General features: G+C 36.8%; 1 protein-coding gene across 3 annotated transcripts in view; it reads right to left on the bottom strand.

The window, feature by feature from the left end:
* PPM1B (protein phosphatase, Mg2+/Mn2+ dependent 1B) overlaps nt 1-26,604 on the bottom strand; it is an 85,925-nt gene that overhangs the window by 19,851 nt on the left and 39,470 nt on the right. For 2 of the 3 annotated variants that reach the window (XM_082851891.1, XM_082851890.1), the window contains exons 2-3: nt 17,992-18,851; nt 3,536-3,653 (exon numbers count right to left, since the gene is read on the bottom strand). In XM_082851891.1, the coding sequence (XP_082708017.1) occupies nt 3,536-3,653; nt 17,992-18,837 (964 nt within the window). In that variant the 5' untranslated portion in view covers nt 18,838-18,851. The remainder of the gene's footprint in view (nt 1-3,535; nt 3,654-17,991; nt 18,852-26,604) is intronic. The other variant, XM_082851892.1, reaches the window with a different exon arrangement.

The following is a 26,604-nucleotide window of genomic DNA, read 5'->3' as shown; positions in this document are numbered from 1 at the left end:
TGGTGCCCCTGCAGTCCAGTCCTCCACCATCATCTGCCACCTGCTTTAATGCATGATTCCTAATTGGTCTCTTGGCTTCCTCTCTTGTCCACTCTTTACAATCTCTTCTTCACATGGCAACTGAGAGAGATCCTTCTAAAAGTCAGATCAAGGGACTTCCCTGGTGGCACCGTGGTTAAGAATCAGCCTGCCAATGCGGGGGACACGGGTTCGACCCCTGGTCTGGGAAGATCCCACATGCTGGGAAGCACCTACGCCCATGCGCCACAACTACTGAGCCTGCGCTCTAGAGCCCGCGAGCCACAACTACTGAGCCCGCATGCCACAACTACTGAAGCCTGCGCACATAGAGCCCGTGCTCTGCCCCAAGAGAAGCCACTGCAATGAGAAGCACATGCACTGCAAAGAAGAACAGCCCCCCGCATTCCACTAGAGAAAGCCTGCACACAGCAACGAAGAACCAATGCAGCCAAAAATAAATAAATAAATAAAATAAATTTATATAAAAAAAAGGTCAGATCACGTCACTCTCGCACTCTTCCAGTGACTTCCCAGCACCATTTGAATGAAGTCCAAAGACCTCATTTTAGTCTGCAGAGCCCTACATGATCTGCTTCTTAGCAATCTCTCTTCATCTTTCACTTTTCCACCAGCTCATTCTCATCTAGCCACACACTCTAAGCATATTCCCTCCTCAGTCCTTGTTGCTCCCTTTGCTGGAATGTTCCTCCCCAGATAGCCACTCTCTTCCATATATAGGTATCTGCTCAAATGTTTTTCCTCAGAGAACTGCCTAACCAATATTCCTTGTTACTGTCTGCTTACTGTTGTTTTTCTTCTATTAAAAAAAAAAAAGGTCTCTACTACATTATAAACTCCATGAGATCAAGAATGTATTTGTTTTGTTTTCTGCTGCATTCCCAGTAACACACATGCTCAGGGACAGCTGAAGAAATGAATACATGTAGAAGGTACTCACCAAATATCTAATCAATTTAGGTTAAAGGCTATTCCCTGTTTAACATTATACCTCCCCTCTGCATTCCCAATAAAAACACATACAAAGACTTGCCAATACACAGAATGATTTCACCTCAAAATTTTAATGTCAGATTACATGATCTAAAACCCTAATAGAAATATAATGCTCTTGAACAACGCTACCTTATAAAAAAGAAGTTAGGTACCAAGGCATATTGATTTGTAGTGGCTGCTTTTTCAATGATTTTTAAGTGTTTTTTGATTGAATGATTAATAATCAAGTATCTACCATAGCCCCCAAGACCATATCATATTATTACATATCTGTCATCTTTGCCATATAACATATATTTTGGAAACTTTAAAACTATACAGAAGAAAATTAATATTAAATGTTAACCCACATTGAGCTGAACTGACCACACATTTAAGAAATTAAAATGTAGGGGGCTTCCCTGGTGACACATTGGTTAAGAATCCACCTGCCAATGCAGGGGACATGGGTTCGAGCCCTGGTCCGGAAAGATCCCACATGCCGTGGAGCAAGTGAGCCCATGAGCCACAACTACTGAGCTGCGCTCTAGAGCCCGCATGCCACAACTATTGAAGCCTGCGCACCTAGAGCCCATGCTCTGCAACAAGAGAAACCACTGCAATGAGAAGCTTGCGTGCTGCAACGAAGACCCAATGCATCTATAAATGAATGAATGAATGAATAAACAAACAAATAAACAGAAGAAATTAAAATTTAGCTGTTATAGAAGAGTTTATAAAACCTACAGTTTGCTGAGGACTTAGGCACCGTACCAGGTACTTAAAGTTATCTCATTTATTATTAAAACAAACTGTATGGTTGGTGTTTTTACCTTTAGTTCACAATAAAGAAACTGGAGCCTTAAGAGATTAGGCAAGTTGGTTGAGTCATATAACTAGTAATTGACCAAATTTTAGAGTTCTTCCCCAAATGAAAACTATTTAGTTTCTTCTTTGTGAATGAAGAAATAGGACAATAAGAAAATTCAATAGATAGCTAGTGGGAAGCAGCTGCATAGCACAGGGAGATCAGCTAGGTGCTTTGTGACCACCTAGAGGGGTGGGATAGGGAGGGTGGGAGGGAGGGAGATGCAAGAGGGAAGAAATATGTGAACATATGTATATGTATAACTGATTCACTTTGTTATAAAGCAGAAACTAACACACCATTGTAAAGCAATTATACTCCAATAAAGATGTTTAAAAAAAAAAAAAAGAAAGAAAATTCTTCTTGCTTTCTGGTAAATTTGAGCCAGCAATCCCCCACCCAAATACACTAGACCTTTTAGAAAACGTGTATTATTAAAAACTCCTATAAACAGCTCCTCTTAATAATTATGATATTATCAACAGGAATAAGAGTGCCTCTGACATCGTCTTCAAAGTGTTCCCACGTTTCTTATCTTTCCATTACCCTGAAAACAGAACTCACTGACAATTCAGAGCTGAAGAAATTGCAGACCAACAAAAACAAAACCTTTATGCACCTTTGTTTATGGTGTGTGGCTAGATAGCTGTAAAGCTAGAAAAGATACATCTGTCCCCGCTCTCTAAATCTGCAAGAGAAGGTAGTTTTCCTTTGGTAATGACACATTTGAAATTGCAAATTTTTGCATTTCAAAACTATTACCAATTACTATAGCTACTGTTCATCTAAAACATGACTCGTAATAGGACAAATCTGACAAGCTGACTACAACATAATCATTAATTATATCATTCAAGTGTACTATTAAAAAATAGTAATAATCAAGCCATAACGGTGTTAGGAAAAAATATAGGTCAATATGTAACACTGAACTCTGCTCAATATTATGTAACAACCTAAATGGGAAAAGAATTTGAAAAAGAATAGATACATGCACATGTGTAACTGAATCACTTTGCTGTAAACCTGAAACTATCACAACATTGTTAATCAACTATACTCCAATATAAAATAAAAAGTTAAAATATAAAAAACAAAATTTTACATTTTGTTCAAAAAAAAAATGTAACCCTGAATTGAGGAAAGAACTTTGTTAAGAATGATATCAAGGCAAAATAAATAAATAAAACTGACATAATATAACTTCATAAAAAGTAATTTTATATCTAAAAAGCAGCACATATAAAATCAAAATGAAGTATTAAGTTGGAGATCCTGTCACAGACTCTAACATGTATTCTCTATCAGGGTAACCACTAAATGAATATTTAAAAGGATGTATAACTGATAAGCAAATGCAGGGATGAAATGGAATGGAAAATACTGATTAACCCAAAAGGGACGGAAGGAGAAAAAGGGAAAAAGAACAGATGGAACATATGTAAACAAGTAAGATAACAGATTTAAACCCAAACAAATTAGCAAATTATGTTGAAGATAAAGAGACTAGGTTTTCCTCTCCCTCATTCCTGAATAATAATTTATTTTTAGTCCAAAAGCTGCAGGAAATTTTAAAAGAACTATTTGATAAACAAGGAATAATAATCTTCCTTTCCTTCTAAATAATAAAAAAAAAAAAAGCATCTGTCTTACCTTCCACCCGTGATTCCAAGTACTTATCCAACTCTGAGTCTTTTCTCATTGCTTCATCTGAGACCTTGGGGGCATTTGAAAAGCAAACTAGTACAATACTCATGTTATCTCGACTTCCCTGTATATTAAAAAAAAGAAAAAGAAAAATTATACTTCAATAGTCTACCAACTTTCTATTATTTACTTCAAAACAGATTTAATTACAATAAGCAATTACTTATTTAATCATCTAGAATGTACACCTTCAACACATTCATTTTCATTCCAAAGAACTATTTGAAGCACACCCTGAAGAAACAAGGACTCCAGGTATGCATAGATCATAATTATTTTATGACTTTTGATTCCGTGTACCTTTTCTTATCCACCACCATTCCACAACCTGAGAAATGAAGATATCTTCACATATATTAAATCTTCTAAAAACTTTGTTTCCCACTCAAGATTGCATATTCCCAAAGTGACTTAAGCCCCAAATGCATCCTCCCAAAGAAATATACATTATTTTCCTAGCTAATTAACCTGCATCAGAGCAGTGCTACTGAAACTCTATTGAACTGACTTGGCTGAAAATTGTTGATCATTAGGATACCCAAGACACTAAAATGAACAAGCAGAGAAGAAAAGTTAAACTGGAAACTCTTCTGAGGGTACACTATCAAACAATCAAACTGAGATACACTGTAGTCAGATGTAATAACTTTTGAAGAAATGACATCAGACTGTTACACAGAATTACAGTGTAAGGATTTGTAGAGAGTAGCTAAAACTGCTAATTTAAGGACAAATTTTACTGCTGCCTTTTTAATCACACCATCACAAAAGGAAAAGGAAACAATATATAGTACTCTATTACCGTGAGACTATAAGCAATAAATTTAAAACATTTTCTCACTAGTTTTCTTATAGGTATATTACTTTCATTGAGTTTTTTTTTAGAACAGAATGAAACTGTTCTTGGAATAGTGATTTTTTTAACTCTTTTTTTTTTGCGGTACGTGGGCCTCTCACTGCTGGGGCCTCTCCCGTTGTGGAGCACAGGCTCCGGACGCAGGCTCAGCGGCCATGACTCATGGGCCCAGCCGCTCTGTGGCATGTGGGATCTTCCTGGACTGGGGCACGAACCCGTGTCCCCTGCATCGGCAGGCGGACTCTCAACCACTGTGCCACCAGGGAAGCCCATTAACTCCCTTTTTAAAATTTTATTCACCACTCTAAGAAACTAAGTCAATGGCGGTGGGATTTGCCAACCCAAGTGAAAAGAGCCAAGGTCACACCCATGCTAGTCTAGTCTTTTCAGTCATCATGGCCAGAATCTAGGCAGGCATTGTTTGGTTAAGACTCGCCACCTTTTTGGGACCCACATGACATAGCCAAAGATAGGCAGGTCTTGAAAAACTTCTGCCACAATCTCCTAAAACTCAGTGGAGCAAAGTTTGAAGGCACTAAAGGCTGGGTCTTAAGAAGGCTTCAAAAAGAATAACCCTCTGCACAGAATTCTGATGCTTTAGTAGAAAGAATCATGATGAGTATATAACCCAGTTCTCAATATCTGGAAAAAGAATTAGGATTTCCAAATTGGCCCAAAAGAATTTTACTCCTTAATGAAACCCACCAAAACTTGCATAATGACTTAATATTAGAAATACTACACTGGCTATATGAAAAAAAAAATATATATATATATATATATATGAAGATATACACACACATATCCCACATATAAACCCTATGGTTCCAAACAGCAATACATTCCACAGGAATCAGGATTTACCATATAAATTCAGGTCAGGCAAAATCTTTATACCACAGATATTCAAGAATCAAGCATCACCTGAATACCAATGATTATTTTTTAAAGCAATTTCATGAATAAACAGAATTCACACCTTACATTTTCAGAAATCCAGTTTCTTCTAACCATTCTCTATTTTGTTAACAACAGCATGATTGTTTAGCCATTCCTAATCAATCTATCTATCTATATAGTTTCCATTAGATTTTTATAAGTTATAAAACATACATCTTATCATTTGGAAAATTAACTAAAAGATAGTTTCAAGAAGTTTAAGTACCCAAAGATATTTAAAGGAAATAATTTAGATGTTAGGTGTTAACCTTGGCACGTGTGACTTCAATGATGGTGTTTCTATTTCTACATAAAGAGGATTTTCCCCTAAACACAAAGTTTGAGTGTGTTTCAGTAATTTTTATACAGCAATTGAAAAAGATACTTCCCTTTATGCCTCTTCAGTTTTCTAGAGATAAATCATCCTTGCATATTCAGTATAAATTTTCTGCAAATTCCAGAATTGAAATGTGATTCAAAAAAAAAATCAAGTTGAACAACTAAGGCAATTAGCCAGATGTTTAAAACTAATTATTTCAGCCCCTTTTCATTTTTTAATTTTGACAATAGCACAGCAGTAGTACTCTAAGGAATGAGAGCTTTAATAGACAGTTATAGATCAAAGTAGCCAGTGCCCCTGCTATAAGTAAGGGTATCTAAAATTAATCATTAAATAATTTGATGCTGTTAGCTTTAAAGATGAATGCTGCATGGTTACAAAGAAGTGTTCTGGATCAAGTCTTTACACAGCATATGAAATAGGTTGTGAACAGAATCTCTAACACTACCAAAGTTAGTAAATGAGTATCTGATAAGTGAACCATAAATATTCCTCATTTTTTAAATCAAATTTTTTAACCTGCAGCTCACTGCAGTTATCTCATTTACACAGAGCTCAAAAACCAGCCAAACTTAAGGAATAGCCCAAATTTTCAGCCATCCATGAAAGATGCATCCTATCATCACTTCCTTTCAAGAATACTCAATTCTCCCACCATTTCTTTATTGCTTGAACCTCTATTTCCCTTCATACAAATCTACCTCCGTTTCATAACCATCATCAATAGAACTAAAATTTATTGAGGACTGTAAACCAGATACTGTTCATGCACTTGCCAAAAGCTTTACTCTCAGCAACTCCATGAAGAAGATATTATTACCTCTATTTTATAAGATGAACAAACCCAGGCTTTGCACTAAGTGGCAGAGCATAATTCAAATCCCAGCTGTCTGGTTCTAATACCAAACCCGTGGTTCTAAACAGTGTGCCAAGAAGCCCCAGGATGCCACAGTGCACTCAGAGATATTTTAAATGCAGGGGGGGGAAGGGGACGACACAGTGATACTCAACATCTGTGGACACCTCACAAACTAGCTCAAGGTAGTTCACACTTTTAACATTAGACAGCACTATATTCCTCTCAATGACATCCTATTTTTCCAAAGCTGGGGTTCTGGGAGTTACTGTGATTAAAAAGCAAGTCCTCATAAAAGTCAATGTGATACAGGAAACAAGTGTGACAGTGCCTAATGATTCCAAGGTTTGAGAAGTTGTACATTGCCAACAGGTGCACACATGTCATCAGTATGTAACTGTAGTTTTTAAAAGAATGAAATAAAACATTTTTTCAATGTATGAGTATTATTTGTTAATTATTTTGTATACTCATTAAGTTTGGCTCTAACTACTTAATACTCATAACTATTAGGTATTAATACGGCTAAGTAGCACTGTAAAAAAACTTACTGAGATACTCAAGACACCATCAACAAAGAAAGCTGGGGGATTTCTACACTACATATACTGTATTTTTACATCCTTCTCTTCCATACTTCAAAAAACCCAGCCACACCCCACTCTAATATTATCTATGTCTACTTTTAAGGTAGCATTATTTATGATCATATTTTCTGAAAACTATAATGGAAAAACTCCTGAGTTCAGGGCTAAACAATTATTTTGGGGGTATACAATTTAAGTACATTTTCCATGTTTTATCAATAATTTGGATTGATATTGCCTTTGGAAAATGTTATTAATTTCCCCTAACTTAATCCAACTATCAGGTATTATATCTCATGTTTCAAAATAAATAAGCTTCTAATAGGTGATATATAAATTGAATTAAGGGAAATCAAATTGTTATTTTTAAAAAATAACTTAAAGGAATATTGACTTTTATGATTTAAGAAAAACAAAGCAGGTGGCAAAGTAACATGCATAACATGATCCATTTCTGTAAAAAGCAAAAAACAAAAAAAGGAAAGAAGAGGCCCTGAACCAAGATGGCGGAGTAGAAGGACGTGCTCTCACTCCTTCTTGCGAGAACACCAGAATCACAACTAGCTGCTGGACAATCATCAACAGGAAGATACTGGAACTCACCAAAAAAGATACCCCACATCCAAAGACAAAGGAGAAGCCACAGTGAGACGGTAGGAGGGGCGCAATCACAGTAAAATCAAATCCCACAACCGCTGGGTGGTGACTCGCAGACTGAGAACACTCACACCACAGAAGGCCACCCACTGGAGTGCAGGTTCTGAGCCACAGAAGGCCACCCACTGGAGTGCAGGTTCTGAGCCCCACGTCAGGCTTCCCAACCTGGGGGTCTGGCAACAGGAAGAGGAATTCCTAGAGAATCAGACCTCGAAGGCTAGTGGGATTTGATTGCAGGACATCAACAGGACTGGGGGAAACAGAGACTCCACTCTTGGAGGGCACACACAAAGTAGTTTGTGCATCGAGACCCAGTGGAAGGAGCAGTGACCCCAGGGGAGACTGAACCAGACCTACCTGCTAGTGTTGGTGGGTCTCCTGCAGAGGCAGGGGTGGCTGTGGCTCACTGTGGGGACAAGGACACTGCCAGCAGAAGTTCTGGGAAGTACTCCTGGATGTGAGCCCTCCCAGAGTCAGTCATTAGCCCCACCAAAGAGCCCAGGTAGGCTCCAGTGTTGGGTTGCCTCCGGCCAAACAACCAACATGGAGGCAACCCAGCCCCACCCATCAGCAGTCAAACAGATGAAAGTTTTACTGAGCTCTGCCCACCAGAGCAACAGTCAGCTCTACCCACCACCAGTCCCTCCCATCAGGAAACATGTACAAGCCTCTTAGATAGCCTCATCCACCAGAGGGCAGACAGCAGAAGCAAGAAGAACTACAATCCTGCAGCGTGTGGAACAAAAACCACATTCACAGAAAGATAGACAAGATGAAAAGACAGAGGGCTAAGTACCAGATGAAGGAACAAGATAAAACCCCAGAAAAACAACTAAATGAAGTGGAGATAGGCAACCTTCCAGAAAAAAAATTCAGAAAAATGATAGTGAAGATGATCCAGGACCTCAGAAAAAGAATGCAGGCAAAGATTGAGAAGATGCAAGAAATGTTTAACAAAGACCTAGAAGAATTAAAGAACAAACAAACAGAGATGAAGAATACCATAACTGAAATGAAAACTACACTAGAAGGAATCAATAGCCGAATAACTGAGGCAGAAGAACGGATAAGTGACCTGGAAGACAGAATGGTGGAATTCACTGCTGCAGAACAGAATAAAAGAAAAAAGAATGAAAAGAAATGAAGACAGCCTAAGAGACCACTGGAACAACATTAAACGCAACAACATGTGCATTATAGGGGTCCCAGAAGGAGAAGAGAGAGAGAAAGGACCAGAGAAAATATTTGAAGGGATTATAATCGAAAACTTCCCTAACATGGGAAAGGAAATAGCCACGCAAGTCAACAAAACGCAGAGAGTCCCATACAGGATAAATCCAAGGAGAAACACGCCGACATAGTAATCAAACTGGCAAAAATTAAAGGCAAAGAAAAATTATTGAAAGCAGCAAGGGAAAAAGGACAAATAACATACAAGGGAACTCCCATAAGGTTAACAGCTGATTTCTCAGCAGAAACTCTACAAGCCAGAAGGAAGTGGCATGGTATACCTAGATGAAAGGGAAGAACCTATAACCAAGATTACTCTACTTGGCAAGGATCTCATTCAGATTTGATGGAGAAATCAAAAGCTTTACAGACAAACAAAAGCTAAGAGAATTCAGCACCACCAAACCAGCTCTACAGCAAATGCTAAAGGAACTTCTCTAAGTGGGAAACACAAGAGAATAAAAGGACCTACAAAAAAACCCCAAAACAATTAAGAAAATGGTCATAGGAACATACGTATCGATAATTACCTTAAACGTGAATGGATTAAATGCTCCAACCAAAAGACACAGGCTTGCTGAATGGATACAAATACAAGACCCATATATATGCTGTCTACAAGACACCCACTTCAGACTGAGGGGATGGAAAAAGATATTCCATGCAAATGGAAATCAAAAGAAAGCTGGAGTAGCAATACTCATATCAGATAAAATAGACTTTAAAATAAAGAATGTTACAAGAGACAAGGAAGGATACTACATAATGATCAAGGGATCAATCCAAGAAGAAGATATAACAATTATATATGCACCCAGCACAGGAGCAAGTCAATACATAAGGCAACTGCTAACAGCTATAAAACAGGAAATCGACAGTAACACAATAATAGCGGGGGACTTTAACACCTCACTTACACCAATGGACAGATCATCCAAAATGAAAATAAATAAGGAAACAGAAGCTTTAAATGACACAATAGACCAGATAGATTTAATTGATATTTATAGGACATTCCATCCAAAAACAGCAGATTACACGTTCTTCTCAAGTGCGCAAAGAACATCCTCAGGATAGATCACATCTTGGGTCACAAATCAAGCCTCAGTAAATTTAAGAAAACTGAAATCATATCAAGCATCTTTTCCGACCACAATGCTATGATATTAGAAATGAATTACAGGGAAAAAAATGTAAAAAACACAAACACATGGAGGCTAAACAATACATTACTAAGTAACCAAGAGATCACGGAAGAAATCAAAGAGGAAATCAAAAAATACCTAGAGACAAATGAAAATGAAAACAAGACGATCCAAAACCTATGGGAAGCAGCAAAAGCAGTTCTAAGAGGGAAGTTTATAGCTATACAAGCTTACATCAAGAAACAAGACAAATCTCAAACAATCTAACCTTACACCTAAAGGAACTAGAGAAAGAACAAACAAAACCCAAAGTTAGCAGAAGGAAAGAAATCATAAAGATCAGAGCAGAAATAAATGAAATAGAAACAAAGAAAACAATAGCAAAGATCAATAGAACTAAAAGCTGGTTCTTGGAAAAGATAAACAAAATTGATAAACCATTAGCCAGACTCATCAAGAAAAAGAGGGAGAGGACTCAAATCAATAAAATTAGAAATAAAAAAGGAGAAGTTACAACAGACACCACAGAAATACAAAGCATCCTAAAAGACTACTACAAGCAACTCTATGCCAGTAAAATGGACAACCTGGAAAAAATGGACAAATTCTTACAAACGTATAACCTTCCAAGACTGAAACACGAAGAAATAGAAAATATGAACAGACCAATCACAAGTAATGAAATTGAAACTGTGATTAAAAATCTTTCAACAAACAGCCCAGGACCAGATGGCTTCACAGGTGAATTCTATCAAACATTTAGAGAAGTGCTAACACCCACCCTTCTCAAACTCTTCCAAAAAATTGCAGAGGAAGGAACACTCCCAAACTCATTCTATGAGGCCACCATCACCCTGATACCAAAACCAGACAAAGATACTACAAAAAAAGAAAATTACAGACCAACATCACTGATGAATATAGATGCAAAAAGCAAACAGAATCCAACAACACATTAAAAGGATCATACACCATGATCAAGTGGGATTTTTCCCAGGGATGCAAGGATTCTTCAATATAAGCAAATCAATCAATGTGATACACCATATTAATAAACTGAAGAAGAAAAATCATATAATGATCTCAATAGATGGAGAAAAAGCTTTTGACAAAATTCAACACCCACTTATGATAAAAACTCCCCAGAAAGTGGGCATAGAAGGAACCTACCTCAACAAAATAGACGCCATATATGAAAAACCCACAGCAAACATCATTCTCAATGGTGAAAAACTGAAAGCATTTCCTCTAAGATCAGGAACAAAACAAGGATGTCCACTCTCACCACTATTATTCAACATAGTTTTGGAAGTCCTGGCCACAGCAATCAGAGAAGAAAAAGAAATAAAAGGAATACAAATTGGAAAAGAAGTAAAATGGTCACTGTTTGCAGATGACATGACACCATATATAGAGAATCCTAAAGATGCCACCAAAAAACTACTAATCAATGAATTTGGTAACGTTGCAGGATACAAAATTAATGCACAGAAATGTCTTGTATACCTATACACTAATGATGAAAAATCTGAAAGAGAAATTAAGGAAACACTCCCACTTACCACTGCAATAAAAAGAATAAAATACCTAGGAATAAACCTACCTAGGGAGACAAAAGACCTGTATGCAGAAAACTATAAGACACTGATGAAAGAAATTAAAGATGATACCAACAGATGGAGAGATATACCATGTTCTTGGATTGGAAGAATCAATATTGTGAAAATGACTATACTACCCAAAGCAATCTACAGATTCAATGCAATCCCTATCAAATTACCAACAGCACTTTTTTTTTTTTTTTTTTGGTACGCGGGCCTCTCACTGTTGTGGCCTCTCCTGTTGCGGAGCACAGGCTCCGGACACACAGGCTCAGCGGCCACGGCTCACGGGCCCAGCCACTCCGTGGTATGTGGGATCTTCCCAGACCGGAAGCTGCATTGGCAGGCGGCTGCATTGGCAGGCAGCCTCTCAACCACTGCGCCACCAGGGAAGCCCCAATGGCATTTTCTATGGAACTAGAACAAAAAATCTTAAAATTTGTATGGAGACACAAAAGACTCTGAATAGCCAAAGCAGTCTGAGGGAAAAAAACGGAGCTGGAGGAATCAGACTCCCTGACTTCAGACTATACTACAAAGCTACAGTAATCAGACAATATGGTACTGGCACAAAAACAGAAACACAGATCAATGGAACAAGATAGAAAGCCCAGAGATAAACCCACACACCTATGGTCAACTAATCTATGACAAAGGAGGCAAGGTTATACAATGGAGAAAAGACAGTCTCTTCAGTAAGTGGTGCTGGGAAAACTGGACAGCCACATGTAAAGGAATGAAATTAGAACACTCCCTAACACCATACACAAAAATAAACTTAAAATGGATTAAAGACCTAAATGTAAGACCGGACACTATAAAACTCTGAGAGGAAAACATAGGAAGAACACTCTTTGACATAAATCACAGCAAGATCTCTTTTGATCCACCTCCTAGAGTAATGGAAATAAAAACAAAAATAAACAAATGGGACCTAATGAAACTTCAAAGCTTTCTCACAGCAAAGGAAACCATAAACGAGATGAAAAGACAACCCTCAGAATGGAACAAAGTATTTGCAAACGAATCAATGGACAAAGGATTAACCTCCAAAATATATAAATAGGTCATGCAACTCAATATTAAAAAAAACAAACAACCCAATCCAAAAGTGGGCAGAAGACCTAAATAGACATTTTTCCAAAGAAGACATACAGGTGGCCAAGAAGCACATGAAAAGCTGCTCAACGTCACTAATTATTAGAGAAATGCAAATCAAAACTACAGTGAGGTATCACCTCACACTAGGTACAATGGGCATCATCAGAAAATCTACAAACAACAAATGCTGGAGAGGGTGTGGAGAAAAGGGAACCCTCTTGCACTGTTGGTGGGAATGTAAATTGATACAGCCACTATGGAGAACAGTATGGAGTTTCCTTAAAAAAACTAAAAAAAGAATTACCATATGACCCAGCAATCCCACTACTGGGCATATACCCAGAGAAAACCATAATTCAGGTGTCTACAGGCACCCCAGTGTTCACTGCAGCTCTATTTACAATAGCCAGGTCATGGAAGCAACCTAAATGCCCATCGACAGATGAATGGATAAAGCAGATGTGGTACATATATACAATGGAATATTACTGAGCCATAAAAAGGAACGAAATTGGGTCATTTGTTGAGATGTGGATGGATGTAGAGACTGTCATACAGAGTGAAGTAAGTAAGAAAGAGAAAAACAAATATCGTATATTAACGCATATATGTGGAACCTAGAAAAATGGTACAGATGAACCGGTTTGCAGGGCAGAAATTGAGACACAGATGTAGAGAACAAACGTATGGACACCAAGGGGGGAAAGCGGCGGGGGAGTGGGGGGTCATGGTGTGATGAATTGGGCGATTGGGATTGACATGTATACACTGATGTGTATAAAACTGATGACTAATAAGGACCTGCTGAATAAAAAAATAAATAAAATATAAAAAATTTTTTTTAAAAAGGAAAGAAAACCTTGTTTTTATACTTCTATTTGTATGAATAAACACAGAGAATTATTTGGAAGGATATATAGCAAACTGTAAACAGTGGTTACCTAAGGGGAATGAGACTGACAAGGAGGGACATAAAGATTAATAACTTTACTTCAAACATCACTGCATTTGTTTAAAAATTCTTTAATCTTGTAATTATTGGAAAAAAAAAGGAAAGTCTTAATGTTTCCCTTAGGAAAAAATTTTTCATCAAATCCTCTGGGAAAGTTTGGCGACATATATACAAAACTTAAGTCAGAAAACTTGGATTCTAGACTCTGCTTCAAAACTCACCAAATATCTGACTTACAGCTTTTCTTTCTTCCTTTTCTTTATTTTTCTTAAAGTCTTTTAATGACAAACCTCCATTTCCTTACTTGCAAATTGGAAATTAAAATTTTAATTTTTTTCACCTGAGAAGGTTACTATGAGGATAAATGAGTGTGATCTATAAGTTATGAAAGGCTATGCAAACAGCTGTCACATATTCTATGTGACCTGATATTAGTTAGCATAAACACCACGAATGCTAGCAGCAGTGGCAGTAAAATGGGGAAGCTGCTTTCTTGGGGACCATTCTTCCCTAGAGTTAATCATCTAAATAGGGTAATACCTGACCAGAGTCATCCAACACTTGTAGCTTCATATTGTTAAATAGCAACTCTGAAAAATGACTATCTTTAACAATAATAATGCTAACTACCTTTTATGGTTGTTGTGAAAAATAAATTAAAGTATGTGTAAAGTGCTTAGCGTATACTGCATTTGGCTCATAAAAAGCAATTTTTTTATACTATTGTGATTTTGATGGTTATCATAATCTCCCAAGAGTTCATGAGTTAACATATAAAAGTCCCTGTAAACTATTAGGGAATGACAAACGTTAAAAGTGCTAGAAAAATTTTAACACTTAATTCATTTATTTATTTTTTATTTTACTTTATTTATTTATTTCTTGGTTGCGCCATGCAGCTTGCGTGATCTTAGTTCCCTGACTAGGGATCGAACTGGGGCCTGGCAGTTAAAGTGCCAAGTCATAACCACTGGACCGCCAGGGAATTCCCAACACTTAATTTAAATCTATTATCAGGAAAATATCTTTAAAAAACCTACTTAAAAACCGGATCTACTCTATCTTTTCTCTTAAAGCAGCTAACACCTGGACCTAGAGATTGTCATACTAAGTGAAGTGAGTCAGACAGAGAAAGACAGGTATCATATGATAGCACTTATATGTGGTATCTTAATAAATGGTACAAATGAACCTATTTACAAAACAGAAATTGAGTCCCATATGTAGAAAACAAACTTACGGTTACCAAGGGAGAAAGGTGGAGTGGAGGGATAAATTGGGAGATTGGGACTGATATATATACACTATTATATATAAAATAGATAACTAATAAGGACCTACTGTATAGCACAGGGAACTCTTCTTAATACTCTATAATGATCTATATGGGAAAAGAATCTAAAAAAGAGTGGATATATATAACTGATTCACTTTGCTGTACATCAGAAACTAACAACACTGTAAATCAACTATACTCCAATAAAAAAATTAAAAATTTTTTTTTAAAAATAAATTTATTCCACCATTAAAAAAAAAGGCAGCTAACACCTACTGAGCAACTGCTAACGGCTAGCACTGGCCTACCTGCTTTCCATGGATTTTAAAATTTAAATTCAATCTTTCAGACTAAATTCAAAGCAATCATATGTTCTATTTTAATCCTATTGTTTTATAATATTGCTAACCCTTGGTTTTACAATACAAACAAGTGGAATGACAAAATTATGGAGTCAGAAAAACAGGAATGGATAAGAAGCTTATCTAATTCCATAAGTAGCATGTGGCAGTTCAAAAAATTCATATGTCTGCTGTGTTTCAACACAAAACAGCTAACTAAGCTTCTCAAAACTGATTTCAATTTAAATGCAACTTCATTCAAAGGGAACTACGATGGCCAACTTCATTCAACTAAGTTAAATGAAGAGGCTGGTGTTCCAACCCCTTGTCCCTCTATGACTATCATTTATCATTTCTGAGATTCTGGGATTCTGCCTAGAATCTTTTAACACCATCAACAAAAAAAAATAATCAATTTAAAACTGATGAAACCTATCAAATGAAGATATACCACCAGAATCATTCAAACCCCATTCAGAAGGGTTGGGTCAAAATTCCTGAAAACTAACATCCTTTCAATGGAAGGCAGAGTGCAGTTTATCCACAATATAAACTTCTTTCTTTACTCCAAATTACAGATCTAATAGATTTCTGGCTATTCCCTCAAAACTACATGACACTCCACTATGCAACCATGAAATATGATTTTGATAGATACATACAGACATGGAGATCTTTCTACAATATATTGTTGAATGAAAAAGCAGACTACAGAATAACAAATATAATGATCTCATTTTTATAAAAATATACACATTCAGAGGCAGGCAAAAAACTGAAAAAATAAATACTGCAATTATGAAGATAGCCCACTTAGGTGGGTGGCAAAATTTTTGAGTGTTTCTTTACATGTTCTGTATTATATAAATTTTAAAAATATATGTATTCTGTATTATCTGGCTTGCTTTTCAATAACTTTTTTTTTTTTTAATAATCGGGAAAAATGTTGTTTTCACTTCCTAGTTAGGCAAAAACATATGCTTGCTTTTGTCTCCAAAAGCTGCAGGTCAGACGCTCTCCATATAGAGTCCAAGGAGACAGACATCTTTAGAACCACGTACTATTCCAGCACTGACAACCATCAATATTTCTGTGTTTAATTCATCTAGAGAAGCAAAAAGGATACAATACAAAAACAAATAAACAAAAAACAGAAGAGCTAGAGATACCATCATTAAAATCCTTTCAGAAAAAAGCTGGAAACACCAGCCCTTACATTTTCTCTTTTTGAAGTTGTCTCTTCCCATTCTATGGAAAAGAAGTAGATACTTCAACAAAACCTGGGCATTTCCACAGACTCAGAGATCCTTTGAAAAACTTTTTGGCTATGCCTGTATCTTCCCCAGCATTTTACATGGTGAGGAAATAGAGTGGCTCTAATCTAGACAGAATAAGTAAGGCAAAACCTTTGTATCACATAACCAAAGGTTGGTTTTGTCTTGATAGCCTTTCAGAGTCACAGAATACTTATATATTTTAGGCACTGGCCAGATAACTAAAATTTTAATTGACTGCTATGTAGACGCTGTCAAAAACCCAGTTGAAACTACTGAACATTTTAAAGACATCCAAGGAAACTGCTAATTATCTGTATTTCCTTCCCTATTATTGTATCAAGTTAAGATTCATAAAATATTGCAAATGTAAATTAAACTTTTGTGTTCCAAAGGAATTCTTAACAAGATTGCACTTTATATTAGTCTTTGGTTTTTTAATCAGTAATGATAAAAACATCTGTATGAAAAGAATTCTGATTATCTCCTCTAAAAATATTATCTACCATGTCATATATTATTTATATACAGTCACATGTAAATTCCTTTTAGATTTTATGCTAGGAAAAAGCTTCTTTTACTACAGAATAAGAAATATACAACTCTTACTTCAGTTTTTGTCTTAGCTGCTAGTGAGCTCAGAACTAAATTACAAAACTTTACTTAGTCTAGGCTTCTGGTGTATCTTCCAATACTATGTGGCTCTTGATCTTTTGTATATCTAATATAGAATCATACCCTCTCTACATGTTTTTTTATGAAACTGCTGCATAGACAGCTATTGCCAGGAGTTCCCTGGTGGCCTAGTGGTTAGGATTCTGGGCTTTCACTACCGGGGCCTGGGTTCAATTCCTGGTCGGGGAACTGAGATCCCACAAGCCGCACAGTGCGGCCCCCCGCTGCAAAAAAAAAAAAACAAGACGGCTACTACCAATGTTGAGAATTTTAATCAAAAGTCACAAATGTGTATAGATGCCTCTGCCACAACAAAAAGCCATAAATTATTTAAATGACAACAAATGCCACAAATTTATTAAACTTAATTTGCAAATTAGAAGATTAAGACAAATGAGGACGGCAACCAAAAAAAAAGGTTTCATTTCTGGTGAAGAAAATAATTTTTAAATATATAGGTCTTCCCTAATGAAAATATTAAAAGCCTTAAAACTAAGTTTGCTTAATTTTACTTACCGTGTCTTTTCAAAATTAATAGGGCATTTTAATTATAACAAAAAAGACTTACATACCTTATGCAAACAAGTGTCCACTACCCAATTGCACACATTTTCCAGGTCATCAGATACCTCAAGCCTAGATTTAACAAATTCACAGAGCTCCTCATTACTCATAACATCCCAGATCCCATCACAAGCCAAGATGATAAATTCATCCTCTTCTGCTCTTAAAATTTCATAAACCTCAGGCTCTGGAGAAACAAGTTGTTCTGTTGGGCCCTTGCCATCAACACACTTGTAATCATAGTCCCCCAGAGCACGAGACACTGCTAATGAACCATTAACACGCTGTATCATTACGCTGCCTCCTGCATTTTGGATTCGCTCTTTCTCCCTTGGGTTGCAAGGTTTGTGATCTTGGGTAGAAAAGCAGACTTGTCCATTCCTATACAGAACAGCCCGTGAATCACCACAGTTGATGAAGTAAATATGCTTAGGTGAAATCATAACTCCCACTGCAGTTGAACCGCTCCTGTCCATGCCATTTCTGAGATCTGAAAAGTTACGCATGTATTCATCAATTTTCAAAAAGCCAGTTCTGATACCATTCTTGACGTTTTCCACTGAAGGCTCAAGAGCAGATCCTGATTTTCCAGCTGCCCTAAAGTCTTCATTATTAGTGATGTGTTCTAATAAGTGTGTTGAGCAGTAATTTGCTACTCTGGATCCAGCGTGACCATCATAAACTGCAAAAAACGACCAGTCTTCCAAGCCGTGAGGAATACCTACGACAGCTGTGTGTGCATCTTCCATCTCCACTCTCCATCCTTGCATGCTACTCAGGCCATAACGTAAACCATTCCCAGCACCATGAGCATTATGTTTCTCAGTTTTGGGTTTATCCAAAAATGCACCCATGTTTAGTAATGAATCTGAAAGGAAAAAAAAAATTGTAGGTGTTACATGTTTAAATTTGATAGAGCATTTATATACAATATTTTATCTATTTTCTAGTAACTCCTTATCAAGTATATTTTTCAGTATTATCAAAATTTACTGGAACAACAACAAAAAAGAAACCAAGAAAATGTCCCCGTATACCCTTCTTCTAGAATAGTAGTTTCTCAATCCTAGCACATTAGAGTCTCTGGGGATGGGACCCAGATATCAATATCTTTTTAAAAATGCCTCCCTGGTGATTTGTCCGTAGAGCAAGTTGAGAACCACCATTCTAGGAGAAAGGAAACCAAGAAACAAAACCTGGTTAAGTTTTTTTTTTTAATTCAATTTATAACTCTAGGGTTCAATATATAAGCCGCAGGAGTGAGAATATTCAGAACGATGCAACATCTTGTTCAATCTACTAAGGTAGAAAAGCATGCTAATATATTTTAGAAAGACTTCCAAAAGCAAGTGTTGTAATCAAGTATTTTCCCCCCAGTAATCCTGAAGACAACCCCCCAAATTAATTAAAACATAAAATCTCAGTTTTACAAACATGTGATTTTACTTAGGTTTTACTGCACATCAAATAAAAAACTTTACTTGGATTGACTGAAGCCCATTAACCCATAAAAACAAATATAACTTTAATGATGTGCTGAAGAACATACTACTTAATATTGCGTGTTTCACAATCCATGAAGTAACATTAGGACAGCTTTTACTCAGTGCTGGCTGACAAAGACTTAAAGCCCACAGAGAGAACTGTAAAGTACCACTATGCATCACCCTCCCTCTCAGCTTTACTATTACTTTAGAATAAAGCTTTTCCAATTTCAAATGACTTGGACTGGAACAGTGGGGATGAGAATGCCTGGTACGTTTTCCACATACAATCCTGGCCCTAACACTTGCTAGCTGTGTGATCTTGAGTTTCCTAGTCACTGGTACCTCAAATTCCTTCTCTGTCAAATGGGAATAATAACAATAGTACCTACACCTGACAGGGTTGCAGTGAAGAATGAGTTAACATATAGTGCTTAGAACAGTTCCTGAGACACAGTAAACACCATAAAATGTTTGCTGTTATTATTTGCTCAAAATGCAAATTCCATGGCCCTATCCCCACACCCTCAATTTTTTTTTTTCCCAGTAGATCTCAGATGGGATCTTCAAAAAAGCCTGCTGGTGACTAAAGAATCACATTTTGAGACACACTAGTCTAGATCAACTGACTTTCATTTGGATCTAGGTATCTTTGTGAGATATCTTTTTCAGCTGTAACCATTACCTAGCTTTACAATAAAACTAAATATTCCTTTTCCTAAAAACCCAATGAACCACCATATATAATATTTATAAATTACAGCAATTTTATAAATTTTCATGAGTTATATATAATACTGTACTAATAAATTACAAACACAGATATTTATAAAAAGGAATTTTGGAAGGACAAGAGTTTACTCAGACCTAAAAATTAATTTCATTCAAGTATGATAAAAAAATTATATTTTGTATTGAGAACAATGTAATAGAATATGCTTATTTGTTAGCACATTGGTTTGATATTTTGATAAAATGATTTGAAAGCCTAGTTCTAAGCACATTTTAATTTAGATTGTTTTTAATGCTTATTTCACCTGAAAAAAAAAAACACCCTTATAAAGATAGCTAAACGCAAATGAAACTGAATTGTTGACTGTATTTATCACCCACTCTTCAATCCCAACTACCAATTATAAAAAAAAAATTTGTTATCATTTCCCTTATCTTGATGTTCTTCGAATTAAGGTTCTGCTGTTTCACATTTCAAGAAATGGGCTCAAAATTCACAAGAGTTCCTCATTTAGAAGAGTTTTAAAAATAGTTTGGAAATTTCTATTTCCAAATTTGTTTTTAATTTAGGGATAAAGAGAGAAGGAAGGAGGGGTCTTCAATAGAAAGCTATTGGAGACCCTAAGAATCAAAGGGAGCCTGGAACGCCAGCTTGGAAAACCATCAGGAAACAAAGGAGCCCTGAGGCTGGGCAGCCAAACACTGTGAAAGTTACACCAAGAACAGCCTTGCCTGCTGCTGCAGTGATCTTCTACGTTCCGTCTAATTTCTTTCTGAAAGTCACTTTCTCAAGATTCAAAGTTTGGGAAACAGGTATCTAAGTATCTAATTGACTGAGCTTCGGTCACCAGCACACCTGTTGGCTGTAACTGCGACTGCATTCTTTCACAAATCAGTAAAAATTTTTTTACGTTCAATATTGATCTCATTTTAAAGTTACGGTTGTCCCATAATGATTTAATTCTTTAAACATCATGAAATATCATACATATTTTATATAATGTATACACACAGCTAAAGAGTACTAAAACTACCATACAGTTTAAGAAATAGAACATTATCAAGACCACTGAAGCCTCCTATTATCCTGAATTTTGTAATTAGTATTTCTTCTAGTTTAACCATATTCATGTGTGGTTGTTTAGTTTTATATGTTTGACACCTTACACTGATGTAAAATACAGTATGTTTTACTCTAGTACTTTTTTTTTCCAGCTCAACACTGTATTTCATTTACATTGATGTACAGAGCTGTAGTTCATTCACTATATGCCACTGTATGTTTGTACCACAATTTTTATCCATTCCACTATCAATATGAGTTATTTCTCATTTTTTTAAAGTATAAAACAGAGCTGTTTTGAACAATCGTGGTGCACATATGTGTTTTCCTAGAACATATACCTAAATTCCCAAGTGCTTAAAGTTTATATAGATCTTTTTTCCCCCAACAAAAATCACAAAACAAACCATCTCCAAACATTTGTTTCTCAACCGTTCTTTCACTAACACTACTTTCTTTAAGACAATTACTTTCTTAGTAAGTAAGCTTCATCTTCAATGGCATGATTAAGAGTGTATTTTCTTTTATCCAAAAATATCTGCATAGGAATTAGCAATTACTATTTTAAGTTCTCTAACTCTTCAAAAGCAAAAAACTTTGCTATGAGATAATCATCAAAACTCTATGTGGCAGACTGTACCTTCTTGGTCATTTCTCATTTCATTCACAGTAAGCCCTCAGTATCAGCTGGTTCCACACCCTCAGATTCAACCAACCACAAGTTGAAAATACTCAGGGAAAAAAAATTCCAGAAAGTTCCAAAAAGCAAAACTTGACTTTGCCTTGCACCAGCAACTTGTACATGGGATTTACATTGTATTAGGTAATCTAGAGATAATTTAAAGTACATGGGGAGGTTGTGCATAGGTTGTATACAAATACCACACCATTTTATATAGGGGGCTTGAGCGTCTGCATATTTTGGCATCACCACTGTAAATAGCTCACTGAATCTTAAAGTTAAAGGTCTTGTTTTTATAAAATTAACTACACTGATGACACCCTAATAGCTCTGAACTCCTGGTTCAATTTCTTTGCTGCAGTAATTTTCCTATGAATGTTGCAGTGAACAATTTTCACCTTAAGTGACTATGATTTTTCTTCCAAAAAAGGTTATCTTTATTAAAGAAGCATTTACTGTTGAGAATATACATCTGTCTAGCATCTCTTTGCTTTTACTCTTCACTCCCCCCAAAAAAACAGACTTTATTACTGAAACAAAATTTAGCAACCACTAAGAGGAACGTATGTTACAAACACCTATATTTTAGTCAATCTTAAATCTCCCATGTGTAATAGTTCTCACACTGGTTTCTTCAACTTGGCAATGATTACTACATGTTTCAAAGGCATGTGATGACAAAGGAATGTATTTTAATTTGGGGCCACATATTCTACGTATTATTTCAGTCATTTTGACCAAGGCAGGAAAAACTAGTGTTTCCCCAGTGGTATGCTTTGTCTTTTACTACTCAGCAAGAAACCTCAAAGGGCCTTGTAAACATTTATAATTAAATTTAGTGAAACTTTGTAGTTACTGTATTGAATATTATATGGCTCTATCAAACACCTCTGGGGGGGAAAAACTCATAAAGGTTAGTTTTTACCCTCCGAATGCAATTTTTAAAATGTCTTGCTAATTTACTATGATTTTATACTATGATTTAGCCATACATCAAGCACACTATACACTTAGGCAAGCTATGGTTTCAACAACAGTAAATAGAGATCCACATTTCAAATAATCTTTGACAATCTCAAATTTTGAGAGGTTGATATTTGAGATCTGATTATATTATAGGTTTTACCCCATAATAAGAGCCCATACTGGGATTAGGAGTTCTAACATTTTTTACACTGTGTGCTTGTATGTGCTCTATTATAATTAAAATCAATCTAATGTTTTGATAGGAATCTTTTATAGTCACTTGCTCATTTTTTGAAGACTGTTTAGTTAAAACTAGATCACATGGAGGGACTTTCCTGGTGGCTCAGTGGTTGGGAGTCCACCTGCCAACGCAGCGGACACAGGTTCGAGCCCTGGTCCGGGAAGATCCCACATGCCGCGGGGCAGCTAAGCCCGTGTGCCACAACTACTGAGCCTGCACTCTAGAGCCCGCGAGCCACAACTACTGAGCCTGCGCTCTAGAACATGTGAGCCACAACTACTGAGCCCGGATGCTGCAACTACTGAAGCCTGCGCCCCTGGAACCTGTGCTCCACAACAAGAGAAGCCACCACAATGAGAAGCCCGCACACCGCAACAAAGAGTAGCTCCATCGCAACTAGAGTAGCTCGCCGCAACTAGAGAAAGCCTGTGCGCAGCAACAAAGACCCAATGCAGCCAAAGACAAATTAAAAAAACAAAACCAAAACAAGAACAACAATAACAAAAAACTAGATCACATGGAAAATCAATGTAATCACATGTAAACTTCAATGTGATACAGCAATGAATACAAGTGAGGAAGTAAAAATTCTACCGTTCCTTAGGATCTCTCACCAGCCCATTTGACATACTAACAGTGTGGGGAAGCCAGTGTCAATCACTATATTAAATGTAATTTGCCTTTTTCAAGATGAAAGACAATTGATGGATGGTCCTGCATACTCCCTGTAGAGACCACTTGGTCTATACAACTCTGCGGGCCTAAGAGGTTTTACAAGACTGAGAGAGAATATATGCATAGCAAGCACTGTCTAAAGACTGAATGAGCAATATTCTCTGCACATGTCTTTTTCCATTGCCTTCTTTGAGATAAATATATTACTGAACTCACAGCAGCATAATGTTATTATTTACTTGCTTAATCAATGGAACACAGTAATTATACTATAAAGTAAGCACCTGAGAAATGTTTTTTTTTTTTTTGCGGTGCGCGGGGCTCTCACTGTTGTGGCCTCTCCCGTTGCGGAGCACAGGCTCCGGACGCGCAGGCTCAGCGGCCGTGGCTCACGGGCCCAGCCGCTCCGCGGCATGTGGGATCCTCCCAGACCGGGGCACGAACCCTTGTCCCCTGCATCGGCAGGCGGACTCTCAACCACTGCGCCACCAGGGAAGCCCGAGAAATGGTATTTTAAAAGGAGTTATACACGGAAGACTGGGGACTACTGGCTGTCTTTTTTATTTAAGTAGTTTGCTATAATCACCTTAAGTAATCACATTTTTAATAATCACTTAAAAGGTTTCACATGTGTGTATATAGTATATAGCATTCAATTCTGGGCTGATTCGAAAATTTTTCATTCAGAATCAGTACATAAAATACAGCAATAAATCATACCTACTTGTATTTGCCAAAGGAATACCTTAAACGTACTTTAACAACAGTACATTAGACACTCACTCAAGCATTTTCTGACTGCCTACTACCTGCCAGGCACTGTATTAAGTACTAGGAATAAGATGCCCCCCACCCCTAAAGGAATGTATAGTCTGGTGGAAGACAAAGACCAGTGCACAGGTTTTGAAGGCACACTGTGATACAGGGGCTATAATGGGATAAATACAGGTATGCCAAGAAGAGGTATCAAAAAAGTCTTATGTAGTTATAATTTTTCCAAAGGAAGAAGCCTAAGCTGAGACCTAAAAGGTGCAAGTGGGAGAAGGAAATAGCCAGCATATACAAAGACCAGAAGAAGAGTAACAGCACAATTAATTTGGTATGGTTGTGTGTGTGTGTGTGTGTGTGTGTGTGTGTGTGTGTGTGTGTACATGAGCATTTCAAGGAGCAAAGCAGAAGCACTGAAATTCTAAGAATAACATTATTTCCTACTGAGATGTCCACTGTCTACTTATCTTAGAATCACAGATTTGGGAACTCAAAGATGTGTCATGCCCTTCTTGCCTAAGCAAGCAGCAAACCAAACTGATAATAACTGCTTTTCACTGAGAAGAACAAATCTGGGAAAAAAATTCTAGAGGCCCTAAAATTTAGATAGGTAGATTTGGAGTTGACATTTTTTTCTGGAATAAGCCTCCACATTAAAAGACTCTGATACCTTTGAGCTTGCTTACAAACCAACTCTGAAAGGGGGTGAGGGAAGAGGGTGGGCAATCTTTACACATAACAAGCCAAAATTAGGTTAAACGAAACTTAAAGGGCTGTTTAAATACTCAAATTGAAATATTACTATAATGTTCAAAATAAGGTCAAATACATGCAAAAGCACATACTAAGATACTAACACTACTCATCACCAGATGAAACACTTTCAAAACTGAGTATTAGGTTCCCGTTTTCTAAACCCCTCTTTAGCTCACTCAAAGTCATCTCTACTCCTTAAGTCAAATGATCCATATAACAGAGGCTTTTTTCTCCCTTTCCCCCTAAACATATCTAGGGAATAGAACTTCATCTAAAGAAGTGGATTCATAGTTGCTGGAGAAGAACAAAAGCTAATCTCGACTTACAAAACACCCGATTCCCTGGATAAAACTCTCTACTATTCCTAAAAACATTAAACATAGTGCACTTGGCTAATCATTTATTTTGATGATAAACTCTGACAAAGAACAAGAAAAATTATCTGAAGCATTGTGTTTTAAAAATTCTTTTGAATTTAAAGTTCTAGTTCCCTTGCCTTTGCTGGCAGACTGGCTGATTTGTTCTCATCAATCAAGTAAGAGGGACCAACTTACTTCAAAGCTGTCCTCAGCTTACAATCTAGCCCACCTATATTACATATTTATAAACAAAATTGACAGCACAGTAGGAAACAATAGGTCCTCAAAGAATATAGCTTCATTTTTTCAAATAACAAGTAACTTAGAAATATAAAGGTGAAGGAAAAAACACTTATCGTACTGAACATTTGTACTAACTGATTCTAATATAGTCTAAAATCAAAAGCAGGACTGTTGGGACTTCCCTGGTGGTCCAGTGGCTAAGACTCTGTGCTCCCAATGCAGGGCGCTCGGGTTCGATCCCTGGCCAGGGAACTAGATCCCGCATGCCTCGACTAAAAGATCCCGCACACGGCAATGAAGATCCCGCGTGCCGCAGCTAAGACCCAGCGCAGCCAAATAAATAAATAAATATTTAAAAAAAAAAAAAAGCAGGAGTATTTCTTCTACCATAATTTAGACAATGAATTATTTTTAAAATTGTGCCCTCCTCTTCCTTAACTTCCTCCCATCCTTGCAGTTACATCCTTCCTGAAATGTCAGATTTGGGTCCTATCTTTCCCAGAAATCCTTTCCCCCAAGGTGCTCTACTAAACTTCATTAACAGTTCTTTACCATCCACTTAGCACTTAGCACATGCTACTCTGCATAATTAACGGTCCTTCTGTGTATACCTATTTCCCAAAATAGTAATTTGTTTCTTTATCTTCCTGCC

The sequence above is a fragment of the Leucopleurus acutus genome (assembly GCF_964270905.1).
Source record: "Leucopleurus acutus genome assembly, chromosome: 12".
Lineage (NCBI taxonomy): Eukaryota > Metazoa > Chordata > Mammalia > Artiodactyla > Delphinidae > Leucopleurus > Leucopleurus acutus.
Note: the sequence above shows the minus strand (reverse complement) of the source record. Positions and strands in the feature narration are given on the sequence as shown.